Below are 17,595 nucleotides of genomic sequence, written 5' to 3'. Positions count from 1 at the left end.
TAAAAATGAATAACCAGAAAACAAGAAAGAATTCTTGAAGTTTAAACATTCAATAAATGAATTTGGAGAAAAATCCCAAAACTTGAAGAAAAGAAAGGGAAGGACAGCAGGAGAGAAAAGACTAGAAAGTTAGACTCTCACTCTTGGAGGCCTAACACCTGACTGTCTGTAGTTCCAGAAAGAGACGGCAGAGAAATAAAGGGAAGGAAATAGTTTTTAAAGTTACATTAAAAAAAATCTCAGAACCAAAGGATTGCATTTCCAGACTGAGAATATCCTTCAAAGGTCCAAAATTGTGAATGAAAAAGTCACTAAGGCATATTCTTGTGACTTTTGAGAGCCCTCTGTGAAATTAAGTACGTATGTGACAAATAAGGGGCTGGTGTTCTCATCAAATAGGGACACCACGACATTAATATAGGATGAGAATATAGACGGGAAATACACAAACGAAGAAATAGAAGTTATCAATAAATACAATAAATTCTTCAACTTCAGTAATTGGTAATGAAATGAATACAAATTGAAATAATGAAAACTTTGACAATCCAATTTGCAAAGATGAAACAATTAGTCAATGTGCTAATTGTGCAGCGAAACCGGCACTTAAACACCACGGTGAGAGTGGAATTTGGTATAGACTTTCTGGAGGGCAATTTGACAAAACATATAAAAAATCCTAAAATATGGATGCATTTGACTGAGAGATATCACTTCTAGGCATTTTTTTAAAAAGGCATAACCATGATTTTTAGCACATATTTATCCCTAGGTATGTTCCTCACAGTATTGCTTATAGTAGTGAAAAATGAGAACTTACTTAAATGTATTATAAGAAATCAATTAAATAATTACACAGGCATATGCAGCCGTCATTTATTAAGTATTGAATGAAATATATTTCGTGACGTAAACAAGGTCCTGCCAAGGCATATTCACAATGCCTTAGTATATTTTTGAGTGCAAACATCAAGTTACAGATCAGTATGTATGTAGCTATCAATTAGGTAAAAAAATTTAGAAAAAAGGCTGCCTCAAAATGTTAACAGTTGGGGCTGGCCCCATGGCTGAGTGGTTAAGTTCACGTGCTCCGGTTCGGCGGCCTAGGGTTCGGATCCTGGGTGCGGACATGGCACCGCTCGTTAGGCCATGTTGAGGTGGCGTCCCACATGCCACAACTAGAAGGACCCACAACTAAAATATACAACTATGTACTGGGGGGGATTTGGGGAGAAAAAAGCAGAAAAAAAAAAAAAGAAGGTTAGCAACAGTTGTTAGTTCAGGTGCCAATCTTTAAAAAAAGAAAACAAAAAAGTTAACAGTCATCCTCTCTGGGTGATGGGATTGCTAGTGGATTTACTTCTTCATGCTTTTTTGTAATTCCCAAAATAAATAACTAAACTTTTGTTTATAGGTTAAAACATTATTTTTAAAAGGGTGGATAAAGAAATATAAGGACTAAAAAGTGACCTTTGGTCTTAGTGACATGGAGGTGACTTTGCCACAGTGGGGTGGGCTGTGATGGTAGTGGGTAGGACAGTCATTGGCTACGGACTGGAAACTCTTCTAGAAGGGTTTTCAAGAAGCTTGACTGAGAAGGGAAAGAAGGAGATACAGTGGTGGCTAGAGGGGTAGCTGGGTCATGGTGGAGATTTTTCTTTCTAGGATGGAAAGGACCTGAGCAAGTTTATAGGCTAAGAAGAAGGAGCAGTAGGGAAAGGGAGGGCAAAGCCGGAGAAAAGAGAACTGAAAGCAGCTGCAGAAGAGCCCAGAGGAGATGGAAGGGAAGAGGGGTGAGTGATGCCCACGATCTGGTTGAGGTGGGAGGTCATAGGTTTGCTGTGGCTCTAACTACATGGATGTAGTATTTATTCCAGACGCTCTCAGCAACCTGAGCATACAGACAGAGTAGGTGGCTTGATCTGAAGTGAGTGTCTGCCTGGTGGATGGTATGGGGGAGTTGAGGGTGTCTGAGTACAGGGTTCAGGTGTAACATGGGACCCAAGGACCAGCTGAGAAGAGAAGTGAAGTCTGGAGAGGCCATCAGATAGGGAGAAAATGGCTGGGCCCTATGTCTGTATCAGTAAGGGAATCTAGATCAATAGTTACCAATAAGGGCAAAGGGAAAGGGCAGCAGTGGGGGCCGTGAGGCTGAAAGAGCTGGTTTGATTTGGTCAAAGGCTGGGCTCTTGTTTAGGGGTCTGGCTGCTGTGTAGAGCAGGGGGATGACAACATGCACGCATTTTGTAGTTAGCTGGGTGTCTTAGGTCCTCAGACGGCCAGTAAGTAGAGGGCAGAGCTTACTTCATAGTGCCTTACTTATGCCAGTTGGTGCTCCATATTTCAAACAGATTGATTGGAAAGCAGATTCTTCTTCAATCACAAAGGCCCACTTCAATAGCAAAGACTCTGAACGGCTCTGAAATCCCTTTCTCTGAACACCCTCCCCGCTGGGCTCCCAGCCACCTGCCTGTTTGAATATCCCCAGTTCCCGTTCTAGCCAGTACTTACAGAGAAGGACCTTCCTGCCAAGTTGGAGGTCTTGACAACCTCTGTCACGCTGACGTTCAGGCATGTGTGGTCTGGAAGGGGAGCAGCAGTTGGGGGGCAGTGGGTGGGCCCTGAAACTGGGAGGAATGAGATGGGGGGTGGGCGGCTGTGAATGGACCTCCAGGGAAGTAGAGGAATTGGAGATTCTAGGTCCTAAGAAGACCTCCATGGACCCACCCAATTTTAATCCCTGCCCATGCCTGTTCAGCCCCCACTTCCTGACTCCACCTTGGTCCTAGCCAAGTTCCCTCCTGATCATCTACCTCCCTTCCCTGGTGAATCCACAAAGTTTTTGCATCCTCAGGCATAGCAGGCATCACCAATCTCAATCCCTTTCTTCACTTCCTTCTGAACCCCTTTTTCAATGGAAGAAAGTTATGTTGAAGTTCCCCACAGCTACTAGGCATGCTAAGAATGGAAGGAACACCTGGCCCAGGAGGTTACCCAGGAGGTTATCTATAGCAGAGGCACCAAGGAGGTGTAGGAGGGCGCTGGTCCCAACAGGTTGAGAGCGTTTTCTTGACTTTCATAATAGTGCATAATGTGTCAAGAATCATTATTGTGTGACTGCTACCAAGCTTTCTTGTTCTTGTCCTTCTCTCTCTGTCTGCTCTGCTTTCCCAGCTCCTCACCTTCAGTGTCACTGCCTGGAAGGGCCTTCAGGACCAGCCCAGTGGCCCGCAGGGAAACGGTGACCTCTTGGGCCCGGTGGCTGAGCAGGGCCTGGAAAGGAGGATGCAGGCACAGAGGGGGGTCCTCAGGACTACCCTGTCCCCATGCATCCTCACGTCAACAGTCTCGCTTCCAATCCCTGCCCCAAGAGTCTTGTCTGTGTCATTAATGTCCAACAAGGGGCTAGGGGACAAAGCCTTAGAGCATTAGCCCCAGGGGTTATGTTTAGCCTTCTAGACCCAAAGGACGACATCTCCAATGCATCTGGTCAGCTAGTGACGAAGGTATTTTTGAGCTGAGGGACAGCCCCTTTGTTCCTTAAATCAGATCCCCTCTTCATCTACATGTAAGGCCACGCATAACCCTCCCATCCCTGCAAAACTCTCCAAAGGTTGGGAAACTGGGGGCAGTGTCAAGAAAAGGGCAGAAATTTCCTCTGCTTCCCCCGCCAAATGTCCCTGACACCTGCTTCCAGCTGTACCTCCTGACCACGCCCATGCCCACTGACCTTCTGGTAGCAGATGGAGAGCTCAGCCCCTGGGCCCTCAGCCACGCCTTTCCTCCTGGGTGAAAAACCATCTGGGGGATGACGAGAATTGGTGAAGGTGGGAGGTGCCCATCGCTCCCCACCCGGCTTCCCTACCTCACTGAGCTGGTAGCTAAGCTGAGGAATTTTCACAGCATCTCTCCCTGGATGGAAAGGCAGCACCCCTGAGGTGAGCCTGGAGGGAGCCAAGGGCACCCTGGTACTCAGCAGAGATGGGATGGAGGGATCATTAGATGAGAAGTGGGAGGATGTCCTGGAAATGGGGCTTGAGGAAGCTGAGTCAGGGTGAGCTTTGCAAAAGGGGGAGCAGATGCTCACCTTTGGGGAGTTTGGAGTCTTGGATCTTCACCGTCAGTTCAGTGAGGAAAATGTCCTCTGGAGGGTCTTGGCTCAGGTCACCGAAGAAGATCTGGAGGGAGGGGAGGACAAAGGAGGTTTGGAGAAAGCTGACTGTCTGCCAGAGGCAGCTCCCCCTTTGAACCCCTGAGCCCAAGGATGAAGATGGTTGGGGAGCGTCCAGAAGCAGGGCAGGGCTCCTCCCATCCCTTCTGCTAAGGCTAGATTCTGAGCTGCATCCATTAATTATCTGGGTCTGACTTTGTCCATTTCTACAGAAATATAATATATGTATAAACAGTAGAATAAACTATTATTGAAACCCAAACTGCCTGTAACTACTACTGTCTAAATGGGGAGGGCAGGAGCAGGGCACAAAATTCACATGGAGGGGTAAAAAAATCTCTTGTAGACACCGGTAGGGGAGGATGAAAGGGTGAGGGCCAGAGAGGAGAACTTGACAGTCCTCGACAGGCACAGAGAAGCCTGGGGCCGGGGGAGGGAAGGGCTAGGGAGAGCTGACTGCTCTCGTGAGATCCAGGGGAAATTTGGGGGGAGGAATGGCTCCCGAAGGAAGAGGGGCAGAGAAACGGGGAGAGGCAAGGTGTGGGCAGGGTGGGGCGAGAGAGAGGATGTCGGAACAACAGGGAAGAGTGGCCACAGGATTTTTGAAAACAGGGATGGAGAGAGAGAAAAGTGGCCTCAGAAAGCTGGGTGCTGGCCTGGCACTCACAGCGAGGCCTTCGTGTTCTCCTGTTGCCTGTGAACAGTTTCACAGACCCCAACACTGTTAGGCAAGGTCACTTGGTGACCGAGATGGGTCAAGACAGAAACCTGACCACGCCACAGTTACATCCAAACACAGGCAAAAATGCGAACACCGTGCAGGCCACACCCTCTACTCTTCTATCCCCGCAAATACGAGCAACTGATGCTCCTCAGAATCAAAGGATTACGGTGAGAGTACTGAGATGCCCAGTTGTAGAATGACTTCTACTTCCTGACAGCATCTGATCCAGAGCGAAGTCCTGCTTTTTGGAACCATCCCCCAAATCACCCAACATAAGCCCAAATCCTATAACAGGTTCTTTCTAACAGCCTCTTGCTGAGATGCCTCATGGCGCTCCATGGTGTGCGCTCCCCTCACTGCAGCAAGTCGGCAAACCCAGCTCTGTCCACACACAGGTGTGCTCTGGGGCCTTTGGCCAAAGGGCACCGATGGATGACGAATCTTCGATTTCAAGTTATTTGCATTGCTGAGATGTTTACTCCCTTCACCAGCCTCAGAGGTTTTTTCCATTTGTTTGTTTTGTGTTGCTTTGGTTTGTATTTTGGAAATCAAGAAAAAGGCCTAAATCCCTCATTTAGGTCAAAACAGGGAAGGCGATAAAGAAAAGACCTATCACAGGTGCAGAGTGAAGAACAAGAATTCAGTGAGACAGGAGGCTGGAGGCGAGGCGCCGTGAGGAACAGGCCCCCAGGCGCTCACAGAAATCTCAGGGGGACTGGGTCTCCCCTACAACGTGGACTGGGGAGTCAAGCAAATATTCGTTAGACTTTTACTAGCAGGGTGACCCCAAGTGAATTCTGGGATCACTTATCTATGTCCAAGTCTATATCGCAGAGGTTTGCTGCGGGAATATGAGTGGGTTGGGTCTCTGGGTGAACAGGAGCACAAAGGCATGAAGGAACAAGGGTTGGAGACCCGGGGGGGCTCGAGTCCCTTTTGTTGAGACCTTATTCTGCACTGGACCCTCTGGCAGGCACTTGACACACACGATCTCATTTATCCCTCACAGAAACCCTCGGAGGTGAGATCTCAGCCTCATCATAGGGATCTGGAAACCGAGGCTTGGGGTGTTAAGCAACTTGCCCAGGGTCACAGGCAGCAAAGCTGGGGCTTTAATGCGAGTTCTCAAGGACGGGAATCCTTCGTGGGCTCACCTCCTGGCCCTCGTCTCCCCCATCTCTTTACTATATCTTTCTACTCATCTGAATTCTCACAAAAACCCTAAGGTAGGTGAAGATTACTATTCCCATTTTAAAGACAGGGAAAATTAATTGTAGAGAGAGAGGTGGAGCCCATGATCACGCAGCCAGCAAGCAAAGCCATGCACTTTTTATAATCCCACATTGCCTCTAACTCCACACGCACTCCTCCTGGCTGGTCCTTCAGTACCACGTCGACTGGTCCTCCGATTTACACACACACTACTTATTGTGTTAATAGCAGGAGATTCAAAGATGAACAAAGTACAGTCCCTTATCTCAAGGGACTCACAGTTTTGGCGGGGACTGACAAATGTCTGCAGGTATATGGTAGGTACAGTGGTAGACGAGATGCCAGAGCTGTGCCCAGAGCATCATGAAGTCACAGAGGAGAAGTACCACTCTGGGTGGGAGGTGAGAGGACCAGAGGTGAGGCAGTTCTGCTGGAGGATGTGAGGAGGTGAGGTGGGGGAAAGGTGGGCGTTCCAGGTTAGGGCACAGCATGAGCCAAGGCTTGGAGGTGGCAACATCAGGGCATGTGTGGAAAACGAAGACAGAATGAAGGGGCAAAGAAGCATCTCTGAACGTGACAGAGAAGGGAGGGAGGTCAGAAAGGTGAGAGGAGAACCAGGAGAGAGGGTCACAGAAGTGAAGGGCAGGTGGGCTTCATGAAGGGGGAGATGCGGGCCTTGATTCTTGTAATTGTGACACAGACCTAGATGTTTTACATTGAATTGTATACACAAAGGAAAAAGTGTAGTGGTCCACAGTGTCCAGTGCAGTAGGGGGCCCAGTAAGAAAGGACAGAAGGACATCCTTCGGGCCTGGCAATTTGGAGGTCACTGGCAAGAATGGTTTTAGAAGAGCCAGACCGCCACGGTTTGGGGATCAAGTGAGACATAAGGAATGGCCATGGTGAATCAGACCGTCTGACCCCACACCTCCGGCTCCGGGTGGACATGTGACCCATCTCCTTGGTCACAGTGACGGGTATAGGGCTAAGCACTTGCCTTAATCCTGGGACTTTTGCTGCAACTATTGGAAAAGGGAAGGCCTCTTTTCACTGGGGTTGCTAAGCTAGAAAAATGTGGACCTGGAACTGTTGGGGTGGTCTTGTCACCAAGATGAGAGACAAAGCGAGCGAGAGAGGGGCGGTGCTGACGACACTGTTTGAGCTCTCAAATCCAAATTTTCTGAAGCCACATCAACCCTGCACTTCTCAGCAATGTGACCCAACAGATTTTCTCCTTTTCTTGAACCGATTTTTAAGATTTCTGTTACTTGCAACTAAAAGAGTCTTCCCCAATACAAAACTGGAACTCGGAGTGGAACTTTGTAAGTGAAGAGGACAAAATGAGGAAGTGACCGAGTCCAAGCAGGTGGAGGGCAGTGAGGATCCGTCCACCTCTGGCTGGACATTTGGGAATCCCCACTGTACAGCAGCGCTGCCCGCCATCCCTCAGGACTCAGACCATGTGCCTGCTGAGGCCGGGGCTTCAAGGAGCTACATAGAATAAAGCCAGGATGTAGGTGTGTGTTGGCCACTTCCTGTGGTCTGCAGTAAGGGTCACTAAGAAAGCGACAATGGTCAGTAGAAGCCAAATTGCCAGGCCCGAAGGATGTCCTTCTGTCCTTTCTTACTGGGCCCCCTACTGCACTGGACACTGTGGACCACTACACTTTTTTCCTTTGTGTATACAATTCAATGTAAAACATCTAGGTCTGTGTCACAATTACAAGAATCAAGGCCCGCATCTCCCCCTTCGTGAAGCCCACCTGCCCTTCACTTCTGTGACCCTCTCTCCTGGTTCTCCTCTCACCTTTCTTAGAGCAGAGAGGGGAGAAAGCCTTCCAGGAGCCGTCCTTTCTGCCTGTATCAGCTGACAAGAGCTGGCTAATCTTGGGAACTAAAGGATTTAAGGAGCCGAGTTCCCTGCCACCATTCAATGCCAGTAAAGGTATGGAGCTTGAAAACAGGTAGGAGACAAGACTGAGACCTGGAAAAAGTCTGCCCCTCGGGACCTCCCCTCCCAAGACCCATGACTATGCATACCCTCAAAAGGAAAATAAATGGAAGCCTCACCGTCTGGAAAGGTTGTTTTGTTTGTTTTAGGTTATAAAGACAGAATGAAGGGGAAAAAGAAGTGGGGGGAGGAGGTCCAGGAGGAGGTGGTAGCAGATGGGCGAAGGGCACAGATGGAGGGGTTTCTCCTGAATGCAGGCAGTCCACACGCACTGGTAAAGAATGTGACAACGTGAATGGTTGTGGATGCATTTCTAGGTGTGGACAGAAGTCTGGGGAGACCAATGGCCGCCATTATTTTTTCAGTGGAGTGGGTGGAAAAGTCATGGGCTGAAAGTGAAGAACTTGAGGAAGGTGGTAAAAATTTTAACAGCCATTGTTCCGGGGGAAGAGGGAGCTTGCCAAGAGAGCGCTGTGGGCCCAGCTGAGGCTGGACACCATGAATGTATAGGGACGTCAAGCCAAAGGGCTTTGGATTTTTTTCCAGGCGGTGCTCAGAAGCTTGTGTTTAGCACAAGGTAAGGTGCACTGCAGCACTGCTCTGGGTGTGGGTTTTGCTGGGAGGGGAGACAGCAGGGAAGGGATGCTGAGGGAGTGAGGGGTGAGGAGAGAGAGCGAGTCAGATTGGCAGGAAGGAGAGGGAGGCAGCAGGCAGCTGATGGGCACTGAGAAAATGGAAGGCCCTGCAGGTCTCTATGAGGTCAACCAGAGGTGTGGGGGGAGAGGTGAGGGAGCCTGGGAGGGATAGGAGTTTGTGATCAGAGACTAGAAAAGCAGAGATTAAGGTTTCTGAGGTAAAGCAATTCCTGGTGATAACGTCCATACCAGCCTATCTCCAATTCTCAATCCTCCGTAGGGATCAAAGACCAAGGAGAATCCTTCCCCAGGAAGATCTGCTTCTGCCTGGACTTGAGGTCTTAGAAGTCAATAATGATCTCACTCACCCAGACATTAAGAAGGTAAAGTTAACAACAAGAGTGTCGGGGTGATGACTTTATGACTTGCACCCTAGTAACTCGTGTCTCCCCAGGGTATTTAGGTTGTGGGGTCCTGGGCTCCAGTAGGCTGACACGGTATCCTTGGAGTCCCAGGTGGGGAGCTTACCTTGACCGTGTAGATCTGGAAATAGATGGGTTGGGTGCCCATGCGAACATAGTAGGTGATGACATCCAGGATGAAGGGGTCCACGGTCCGGGATGAGCCAAGGGAGGGAGGCTGTGAGGGAGACAGAGAATGTCTTCAGCCACCTTCCTCCATGTTGCTGTGGGAGGTACCACTTTCTCCATAGAGAAGCTCCCACTCCCCCACATACCCTCTGTGATGCACTAACCCAGCTGGTCCTTCAGCATCGTCCAAGCCTTTCCTATCACCCAGCTGCCACTCCTAGTCAAATCCAAAACCTATCCAAAGCCCCATCTCCCCAGGCATTTCAAGTGCCCAAAGACATATTGGTCACTGCTATGTGTAAGGCACGTGCTGGGTGCTTGGAGTAGACAAGATGCTTGAGATTTAACTAACGAGGAGAGAGTCTGGACTGGGTTCTGGGTTTGGTGTAGCTACTCACTAGCCAGGTAACCTTGGGCATGAGAGTTTGAACTAGATGATCTGATGTTCTCTTTCAGTTCTTATGGTATCTGAATATATTAATAAACTAATTAATGTTTACATCTTATTGGAAAATGACTAGTGCCATGTCCTATAGACTTTCCCATATGATTATAAAGCAAAATGATAGGGGTTTTTTTAGATAAATAGAACAGAACATCTACAAAGAATCTGATAGTATTCAGAGTCGGAAAGAAGCTCAGAGCTTATCTCATCCATCTCATATCTGATCCTATAATACCTCTTCTAATTCTCACGTCTGGCCTATTGAAATATTGTGCCCCTCAGAAAGGTCACACTGAGGAACTAGGAGCTTATTCTAATAATGCTGTCATTGCTTACACTATTTCCAGTCTCTTCATGTGGAAGCTGCTTTTGGAGTAAGTGTAAGGGCCATATGAATTGTTAAGTATAAGGGAAAAGTGAGCATGGAGAAACCAAAATCCTACATGTGTCCTGGCAGGGGAAAAAAGCTACTAACAAAGGATCATAAATGAGACCTGCATCCGATGTTCCTCCTGTGATATTGTCGAAGTCGAGGAAAAGGTTTTTTAATACCCAGCTAAACAGTCTTTCACATATATGCAAAGATACTTTCAGATAAGCAATAATTCAGAAAACATGCCTCCCTCCAATATCTTACTAGAATAAAAGATCTAAGAAGGCATCCCAATCAATCAGGCAATAAAGCAACGTGGAGATCTCAGTGAAGTGGCAAGTTAGAAAATAACAAGTGAAAATTGACAAGTTCCTTTTAAACTAGCAGCAACTACTACCCAAATATTATGGGAGAAAGACACCATCCACAACTGCAAGAAAAAACTATCAAACATGTGGAATAAATTTAGCAAGAAATGCATAAAAGCTTCATGATGAAAACTGTATGACTATCCTGAGGGATATACAAGAAGACGTTAATAAATGAAGAGCTACGCTTGCTTCCAGAGGAGGTACCTTAATACACTAAAGATGCTAATTCTTCTCCAAATTTCAATCAAAATCCCAATGGGATTTAAAAAAAAACTCGACAATGAAATTCTAAAGTTTATCTGGAAAGATAGATAAACAAGCATAGTCTGAAAAGTTTTGAAGAAGAAAAGTAATGGGGTAGGCTTACTCTGCCAGACATTAAAGTATAAAAGCACTCATTTGTACAGAAATGAATAGATAAATGAGAAAGAATAGGTATCCGGAAATAAATTCAAGCAGATGTAAGAATTTAGTAAATGATAAAAGTGGCAATTCAAATTGATGGGGTAAGACAGTTTGTGCAATAAATAGCTTTAGGACAACTGGCTAAACATTTGGAAAGAAATAAAATTCCATACTTCACACTAAACACTGAAATTAATTGCAGGTAGTTTCTTAAGTATAAAAATTGAGACATTAAAAGGTTAGGTGAGGGGCTGGCCCCGTGGCCGAGTGGTTAAGTTCGCGCGCTCCGCTGCAGGCGGCCCAGTGTTTCGTCGGTTCGAATCCTGGGCGCGGACATGGCACTGCTCGTCAGACCACGCTGAGGCAGCGTCCCACATGCCACAACTAGAGGAACCCGCAACGAAGAATACACAACTATGTACCGGGGGGCTTTGGGGAGAAAAAGGAAAAAATAAAATCTTAAAAAAAAAAAAAAGGGTTAGGTGAATTACTGGTGAAAATTTATTTAATCTTGGATATAATTTAATCAGTGGAGAAGGCTTTTCAAAGCATGAGTCCAAAGGCAGAAATGATACAGAATAAAAGTGCTATCCACGTATTGCTACATAAAAATATTAAACTTCTATAAGTCAAAAAAACCTAAAAAACTGAAAGGCAAATAACGAAGTGGAGAAAAATATCTACAACACATATGACAGCGAAAAGGGTAAGATTCTCTTAATGTGTAAAGACCATTTCAAATCGTAAAAGATGACTTCCCTCCCCCACAGGCCGAGGTTAGGGGTGGTACTCTGGTTTGTGGTGAGGATGACGTGTCTGGAATCAAGCTGCCTGGTTCCAAGTGGGACTCCACTACCGATTTTGTTACTTTGGGCAAGTTCCTCCTCTCTTTGTGACTCAGCTGGATCTGTAAAATGGCTGTATGGCAACAGGTGCACCTGCCGACAAGGGGACCTCCTTGGTTGGGCGGCTGCACGTGAGTGCCTAGACAGTGCCTGGCATGTGGAAGTGCTCAGGAAGCATTAGCTATAACAATCACAGAGAAATTAGCACAGGAAACTCACAAAGGAAGGAATACAATTGGCCCACACACTTATGAAAGAACGTTCTGCTTCGTCTCTCCCATGGTGGTCCTGTCCAAAGCAGGTGCCCAGTAAGTGTTCCGAGTGAATTCCAACCACTAGCTGCTTAGAGCTCCTCTTCCTGCCTCACCCCACCTTGTGGCCCCCTGGGCTAACTCTTGAGGTCAGGGGTCAAGGGCAACACCTGGCATGGCCCCCTCCCACATCCCTCCCACCCTCCCTCCCTCGCTGCCCCTACCATCTCTGCCAGCTTGTGGATGGCCGGGCACAGGGTGTTGACGGTGTTCTGGTACCAGGGATCTGCACGGCCCAGGAACGCAGCCAGCTCTCCAAGCTCCGGCTGCCTGGATGCTGCGGGCTTCTGGGGACAAGGGGATGGGACAGAGCCATCAGGCCCTCTCTCTGGCACTCTCCTCCTGGTTAGAGGGCCCCCAGGTACAAGTCCTAGGCAAACTAACTTTGGGAATGTGGTCCAATCACTTAGCCTCTCGAGGCCTCCATTTCGGCTCTGTGTGAAGGCTGTTCTGTTTTATACCTCAGATGAAGCTGGAATACCCCTCACTGAGGGCCACTTGGCAGGGACACTGAAAAATGGTCATCAGCCTTAAAAGGGGAGAGACAAGTATTGCTTTGAATTTAATGCTCCCCAGTGAGAAGCAGAGTGGGCAACAGAAACGAAAGCCAGCAAGTGTGGCTGCATCTCCCCCAACAGATCAATGGGCTCCCACCGCCTGAAGTGTCCTTTTATGTGACCCCAGGAAGCATGCTGTGTGTGCGTGTGTGTGAGCCCCTGTTTGAGGAGAGGCTTGCAATTAATTCCATTAGAAAAGCAAAACAAGAACCAGCCATGGGCAGGCTGCCACAGCGAGAGAACATCTCTCTGGCCGTGTTCAGCCCACAGCCCGTGTCCATGGCTTCCGGAACGGAAGACCTCTAAGGTTCCTCCTAGCTCCGTGTCCTAGAGAAGGGCGATCCTGGAGCCAGGGGACACGAGGCTGCAGTGTATCCCTGTCCAGCCCCTGACCCAGCCCCCTGCTCCTGACAGCCCCTCCAGGCGGTCCCCCAGTTCTCCCCCTCCCCCCGCCCCGCCCCTGTCCAGCCACCTTAGCCGCCAGCACCGGGATATAGTACAGCTGCAGGCTGAGTCTGGGGGTGAGGCAGAACTTCTGGGTCTCTCGTTTCCTGGCAAAGGGCAGCAGAGCATAGGGGTAAGGGCGGAAGTTTTGGCTTCAAGCACACTTCGTTCCACATCCCAGCTCTGCTATTTAGTATCTCTTGACTTTGGGCAAGTTACCCAGTCTCTCTGAGCCTCTGCTCTCTCGTCTCTCGAACGGGTGCAGTAAAGCAGTGAGGGCAGGGCTCCGTGAAGGCCAAGAACAGGGTGAGGGGCGGGGGACACTGTGCTTCATCCACCCCCAGCCGGCACTGGCCTCTGCCTCCTGACCCTCGCTGACCATTCCCTGATCCTTCACGAGTCCATGCCAGGCCCACCTGTGCCCCCCTCAGCCCCAGCCCCCAGCCGCCCGCCTCGGGGCCCTACCTGAGGCTGTGGTAGGCCTGGGCCAGGCGCCCCAGCATCCTGTCGTCCCCCAGCACCAGCACCCGGGCCGTGTGCAGCCGGGAGACCCCGGGCAGCAGTTCCCCGTCCCCGTCGGGCCTGCCTGTCCTCCGGTGCAGCCCTGGGGGCCCGTCCCAGCCGCCGAGCATTAAGAGGTCCAGGGGCCATGCCCGCTTCTTCATGCCCCCTTTGCGCTGCAGCCCCCCATGCTCCATCTCAGGGCTGCTGGGTGCAAGCAGCTCGTCAGCCCCCAAAGGAAGGTCCCGCTCGATGCCACTGTCAGTGGACAGTACCGACACCCGGGCCAACTCCCGGTCTGGCAGGAGGCCCTGCAGATCCAAAGCCTCCAGGTCAGCACTGAGGCGCATTTGGGATCGTGGGCGCAGGAAGAGCACCAGTTCCTTCCCTGGGATGCAGAGGACAAGGGGACCGTCAGTGTGCAGAGGGTACGTGAGGCTGGCAGGGCCTCACTCAGAGATGTCTGTGGCTCCATGTTTCTTAAACACTGTGTAGCTGAACAGAAGCCCCACAAGATGCTCCACAAAGGAACAGAGGTTCTGTGGCCAACAAAGATTGAGAAACCTGCACTCTCTTTCCACCTCTTGTTGAGTTCCATTAGTAAACATGTTAAAGGCTCTGAGAAGTCCTGCGGTAAAGAAGTCAGCTTAACCCAGTACGTCTGAGTTTAGCTGACCCTGGAGTCCTCTGGTTTGAATTTCCTCATTAGCATCCTCTATTCTCCTACTCCCCATAGCTTCCAGTGGGACACAGATAACAGACCATCAGCTCCTGGAAAACTTCCAGGCTTTTCTAATCCACCTTCACTTCATTTCCCACCAGGACACTGAGGCCCAGAGAGAGAACTGAGTCCATCTAGGGTGGCCCAGCACGTGAAAGGAACCACTTGAACACGGTTCACCAATCCAGCACTTCCCACTGCGCCTCTGTCTCCCCCTCCCTCGAGAAGAGCCGGGGGGACAGTGGGACGGGAACATCAGTGTGGACGGCAAGCGTCAGGTGAGGGTGAGTGAGTCTCTCTGGAAGGACCTGTGCTCCATGAACTGTAACTTCTTGTGACTGCTTCCTTCTTGGGGACGTGAATTGTCTGTTGGCATCATCATGGGCATGCGGCACTTTAAAGACACGTGAGGCCAGTGGCTAAGGCACTGAGCTACTCTGACACAGAGAACGTGTGTCCTTCTTCTAGGTGTGCGAGCAACTCAGGAACAAATAGCACACACAGACACACACATCAGATACACATGCACACACACAGAGACACACACACAGATACACAGAGACACACACAGAGACACACACACATACATACACAGAACACAGACACACACAGATACATCCACATAGACAAACACACAGATGCACACACAGAGACACAAACAGACACAAACCTATAGACACCCTACATAGACACACAGACACACAAAGACCCCCCAGAAACACACACACACACACGCCACTCTTTCCAGCCAGCTCCCCACGGAGGAAGTCAAAGTCATGTCACTTACAGAGCTGCTCCTCATCCGTCCACAGGTGGAAGGTGATGTAGGGACTGGGCAGAGGGATGCTTGGTGGCCGGTCTTGCAGGGCGTCATGACCTGGGGAAGGAGCAGGCTGTGGAGACCACGAAGGAGAGGGCTGTGGGATTCTCCTCTGCCCTCCCCACCCCCACCCCAGCTCTGGTACGGGGCCTAGAAGGTGTGGCAGAGACCGCCTCCCACCCCTATCAGCTCATCCAGGGCCTGACACTTCCTGACGCTTCAGCTGTCCCCTCCTGCCCAAGAATGCTTGGCAGCTCCCTGTTTCCTGCAAACATCCCAGCTCAGCCTTCGGGGCCCTTCACAAGCCAGCTCACAGTGGCTTTCCCAACCTTTTGTCCCACTGTTGGTCCCTGTCCCCCAGCTTTGGGCTGCAGCCATGCTGCCTGTCGCATTGTTCTGAGATGCCCTTCCCACACCCAGCCTGGGAAAGGGCCTCTGTGTGTCTCAGGGCCTCGCCCAGTGGCTTGCACACAGCAGACACTCAGTTACCATTTGCTCCTGCGGGTGATGCTGAAGAGAGCTCGTGAGCTAGCCGCTAAAGGCAGCAGGAACCGTGCAGTCCGGGGAGAGACAAGGGCCAGCCCCTCCTGCTCTCCTCCTTCTGGAAGCCTTCCTGACCACTCCGGCCTACTGGCCGTTCCTCCCCACAGACCATCTTGGCTGCACAGTGGGTACATCTAACCTGTAGCCTTAGGATTTAACTTAAGGGAGAGCAACCAATGTTCACAGAACTTACTGCTGCCAGGCGCTAATCTCCTCCCCTTGCACACATTGCCATTGTCTCACCACATCCTGCCTGTGACCCTGGGCCACAGGTAATATTATTATCCTCACTTTACAGAGGAGGAGCCAGGGGCACAGACAGGTTAAGTAACTGGCCCAAGGTTACACAGTCAGTGGCTGAGCCAGAATTTGAGCCCAGGCCTCCCGGCTCCAGAGTCCATGCTCTAACCCATGACACTGTGGTCATAGGCACTGTCCCATGCTACTCCTTTAACAGCAGGGGCTCAGTGGGGGTGCTGGTTGGTCATTAAGATGCAGGAGGCAAGTGTCTGGATGTGGCTGGGATGGTGCAGGGGGCCCAGACCGGGTCGTGTCTCATCCATGCAGAGTTACTGCTGTGTTAGCAAGTGGTACCCAAAGGGAGTAAAGCCAGATTTGACCCTGGGGTTTGTCCCAGATTCAGGAGGAGGGAGGCTGCGTGGACAGACATCTCCAGATGTTAATCAGAGGCAGGACAACATACGAAAGCAAAGCGAAAGGATGGAAGACCGAGAAGACGGGGGGAATCTGGAGGCTGGGGCCATCCCACTGCCTCACCCTCCCTTCGGCAGCCTCCACCCTCCCTGGGCTGCCGAGGTCAAGCCCCAGGGCTGGCACCCTGACCTCTGTCCTGGTCTCCAGTCCTTAGGTGCTGTGTACCTATGGGTGACCTGTTCTGGGACACGCAGGCTGACAAATTCCATGGGTACTTTGGGCGACCACAGAACAGGACACAAATCAGAACAATCCTCCAACAGCCAGGAAATACGTGTTCCAGACAATTCTCTGGGCTCTTTAGGGTTTCCCAATCCACACGGGCTTGTTTCCCATCAGTGCCTGGCACTGTCTTATGAAAACGCAAACAGAAAGCAAGCATGCGGAGTGAAAATCTATGACACCAGATATTAGTGATGTTGTCTCAGCTGCTATTTCAGATGTCCTGTAGAGGATCTGAGGACCATCACATCCTTTGGTTACTACAGCATAGTGCTCAAGGACTAGACAGCTTGAACCTTGAACCTTGAACCTTGGCTCTGCCACTGATGTGCTGGGTGGTCTTGTGCAAAATTTATAGCCTCTTTCTAGCTCAGTTTTCTCATCTGTAAAATGGGGATAAGACTTTCTATCTTCTAAGTCTACTGTGAAGATTAACTGATCTAATATGTGTGATATATTCAAATGTATGTAAAGGGCTTAGTACAGCAACTGGGGTACCGTAGGTGCCCTGTAGGTGTCAGTTACTATTAAGACCAAATTACCCGCCTTCTTAGCCCAGGACCTTCCAAGTTCCTGGGCTGCCTTCAGTCCCCACGCTCCTAGGAGTGGCCCAGTTCCCACCCCGCCTCAGCCACGCACGCAGACTCGGGGCAGGCACCGCACTGCTTTCTGGAGCCCCTTGCGGGCCCATCGCAGGGTCCCCGGGCCGCAGACCCCGCGCCCGTCCGCCCGCCGCTTACCGCCGCAGCGCCCTCTGGCGGCCGCCGCCGGCCCCAGCAGCGAGCAGTAAATCTCCTCCAGCCTCTCCAGGTGTCCCTCCCGGCTCGGGCTGGGCTCGCTCGCCATCTGCTCCACCGCTGCCACCACGGCGTGGAAGATGCGCTCCAGGGCGTGGCGGGGGCTGGCCTGTCGGGGAGGGCCGCCAGAGCCTGAGTCCCGGCCCGGCCCCCACCCACCCCAGAGCCGACGCCAAGTCCTCGGGGCGTGGACAGCCCAGCGTGGCTGCCCCTCCGCCCCTGGGACCGGGCGGAGCGTCTCCG

At 50.5% G+C, this 17,595-nt stretch overlaps 1 protein-coding gene across 4 annotated transcripts in view; it reads right to left on the bottom strand.

Annotated features, from left to right (window-relative positions):
• Nucleotides 1-17,595, bottom strand: part of PIK3R6 (phosphoinositide-3-kinase regulatory subunit 6) — a 54,515-nt gene that overhangs the window by 8,110 nt on the left and 28,810 nt on the right. For 3 of the 4 annotated variants that reach the window (XM_044744991.2, XM_044744993.2, XM_044744994.2), the window contains 10 exons: nucleotides 17,296-17,461; nucleotides 15,044-15,133; nucleotides 13,500-13,923; nucleotides 13,063-13,141; nucleotides 12,198-12,320; nucleotides 9,222-9,332; nucleotides 4,088-4,178; nucleotides 3,731-3,801; nucleotides 3,183-3,273; nucleotides 2,512-2,627 (listed from right to left, as the gene is read on the bottom strand). In XM_044744991.2, the coding sequence (XP_044600926.1) occupies nucleotides 2,512-2,627; nucleotides 3,183-3,273; nucleotides 3,731-3,801; nucleotides 4,088-4,178; nucleotides 9,222-9,332; nucleotides 12,198-12,320; nucleotides 13,063-13,141; nucleotides 13,500-13,923; nucleotides 15,044-15,133; nucleotides 17,296-17,461 (1,362 nt within the window). The remainder of the gene's footprint in view (nucleotides 1-2,511; nucleotides 2,628-3,182; nucleotides 3,274-3,730; nucleotides 3,802-4,087; nucleotides 4,179-9,221; nucleotides 9,333-12,197; nucleotides 12,321-13,062; nucleotides 13,142-13,499; nucleotides 13,924-15,043; nucleotides 15,134-17,295; nucleotides 17,462-17,595) is intronic. The other variant, XM_044744992.2, reaches the window with a different exon arrangement.

This window comes from Equus asinus, chromosome 13 (genome assembly GCF_041296235.1).
Source record: "Equus asinus isolate D_3611 breed Donkey chromosome 13, EquAss-T2T_v2, whole genome shotgun sequence".
Classification (NCBI taxonomy): Eukaryota; Metazoa; Chordata; class Mammalia; order Perissodactyla; family Equidae; genus Equus; species Equus asinus.
This window is presented reverse-complemented; position numbering and strand designations above follow the sequence as displayed.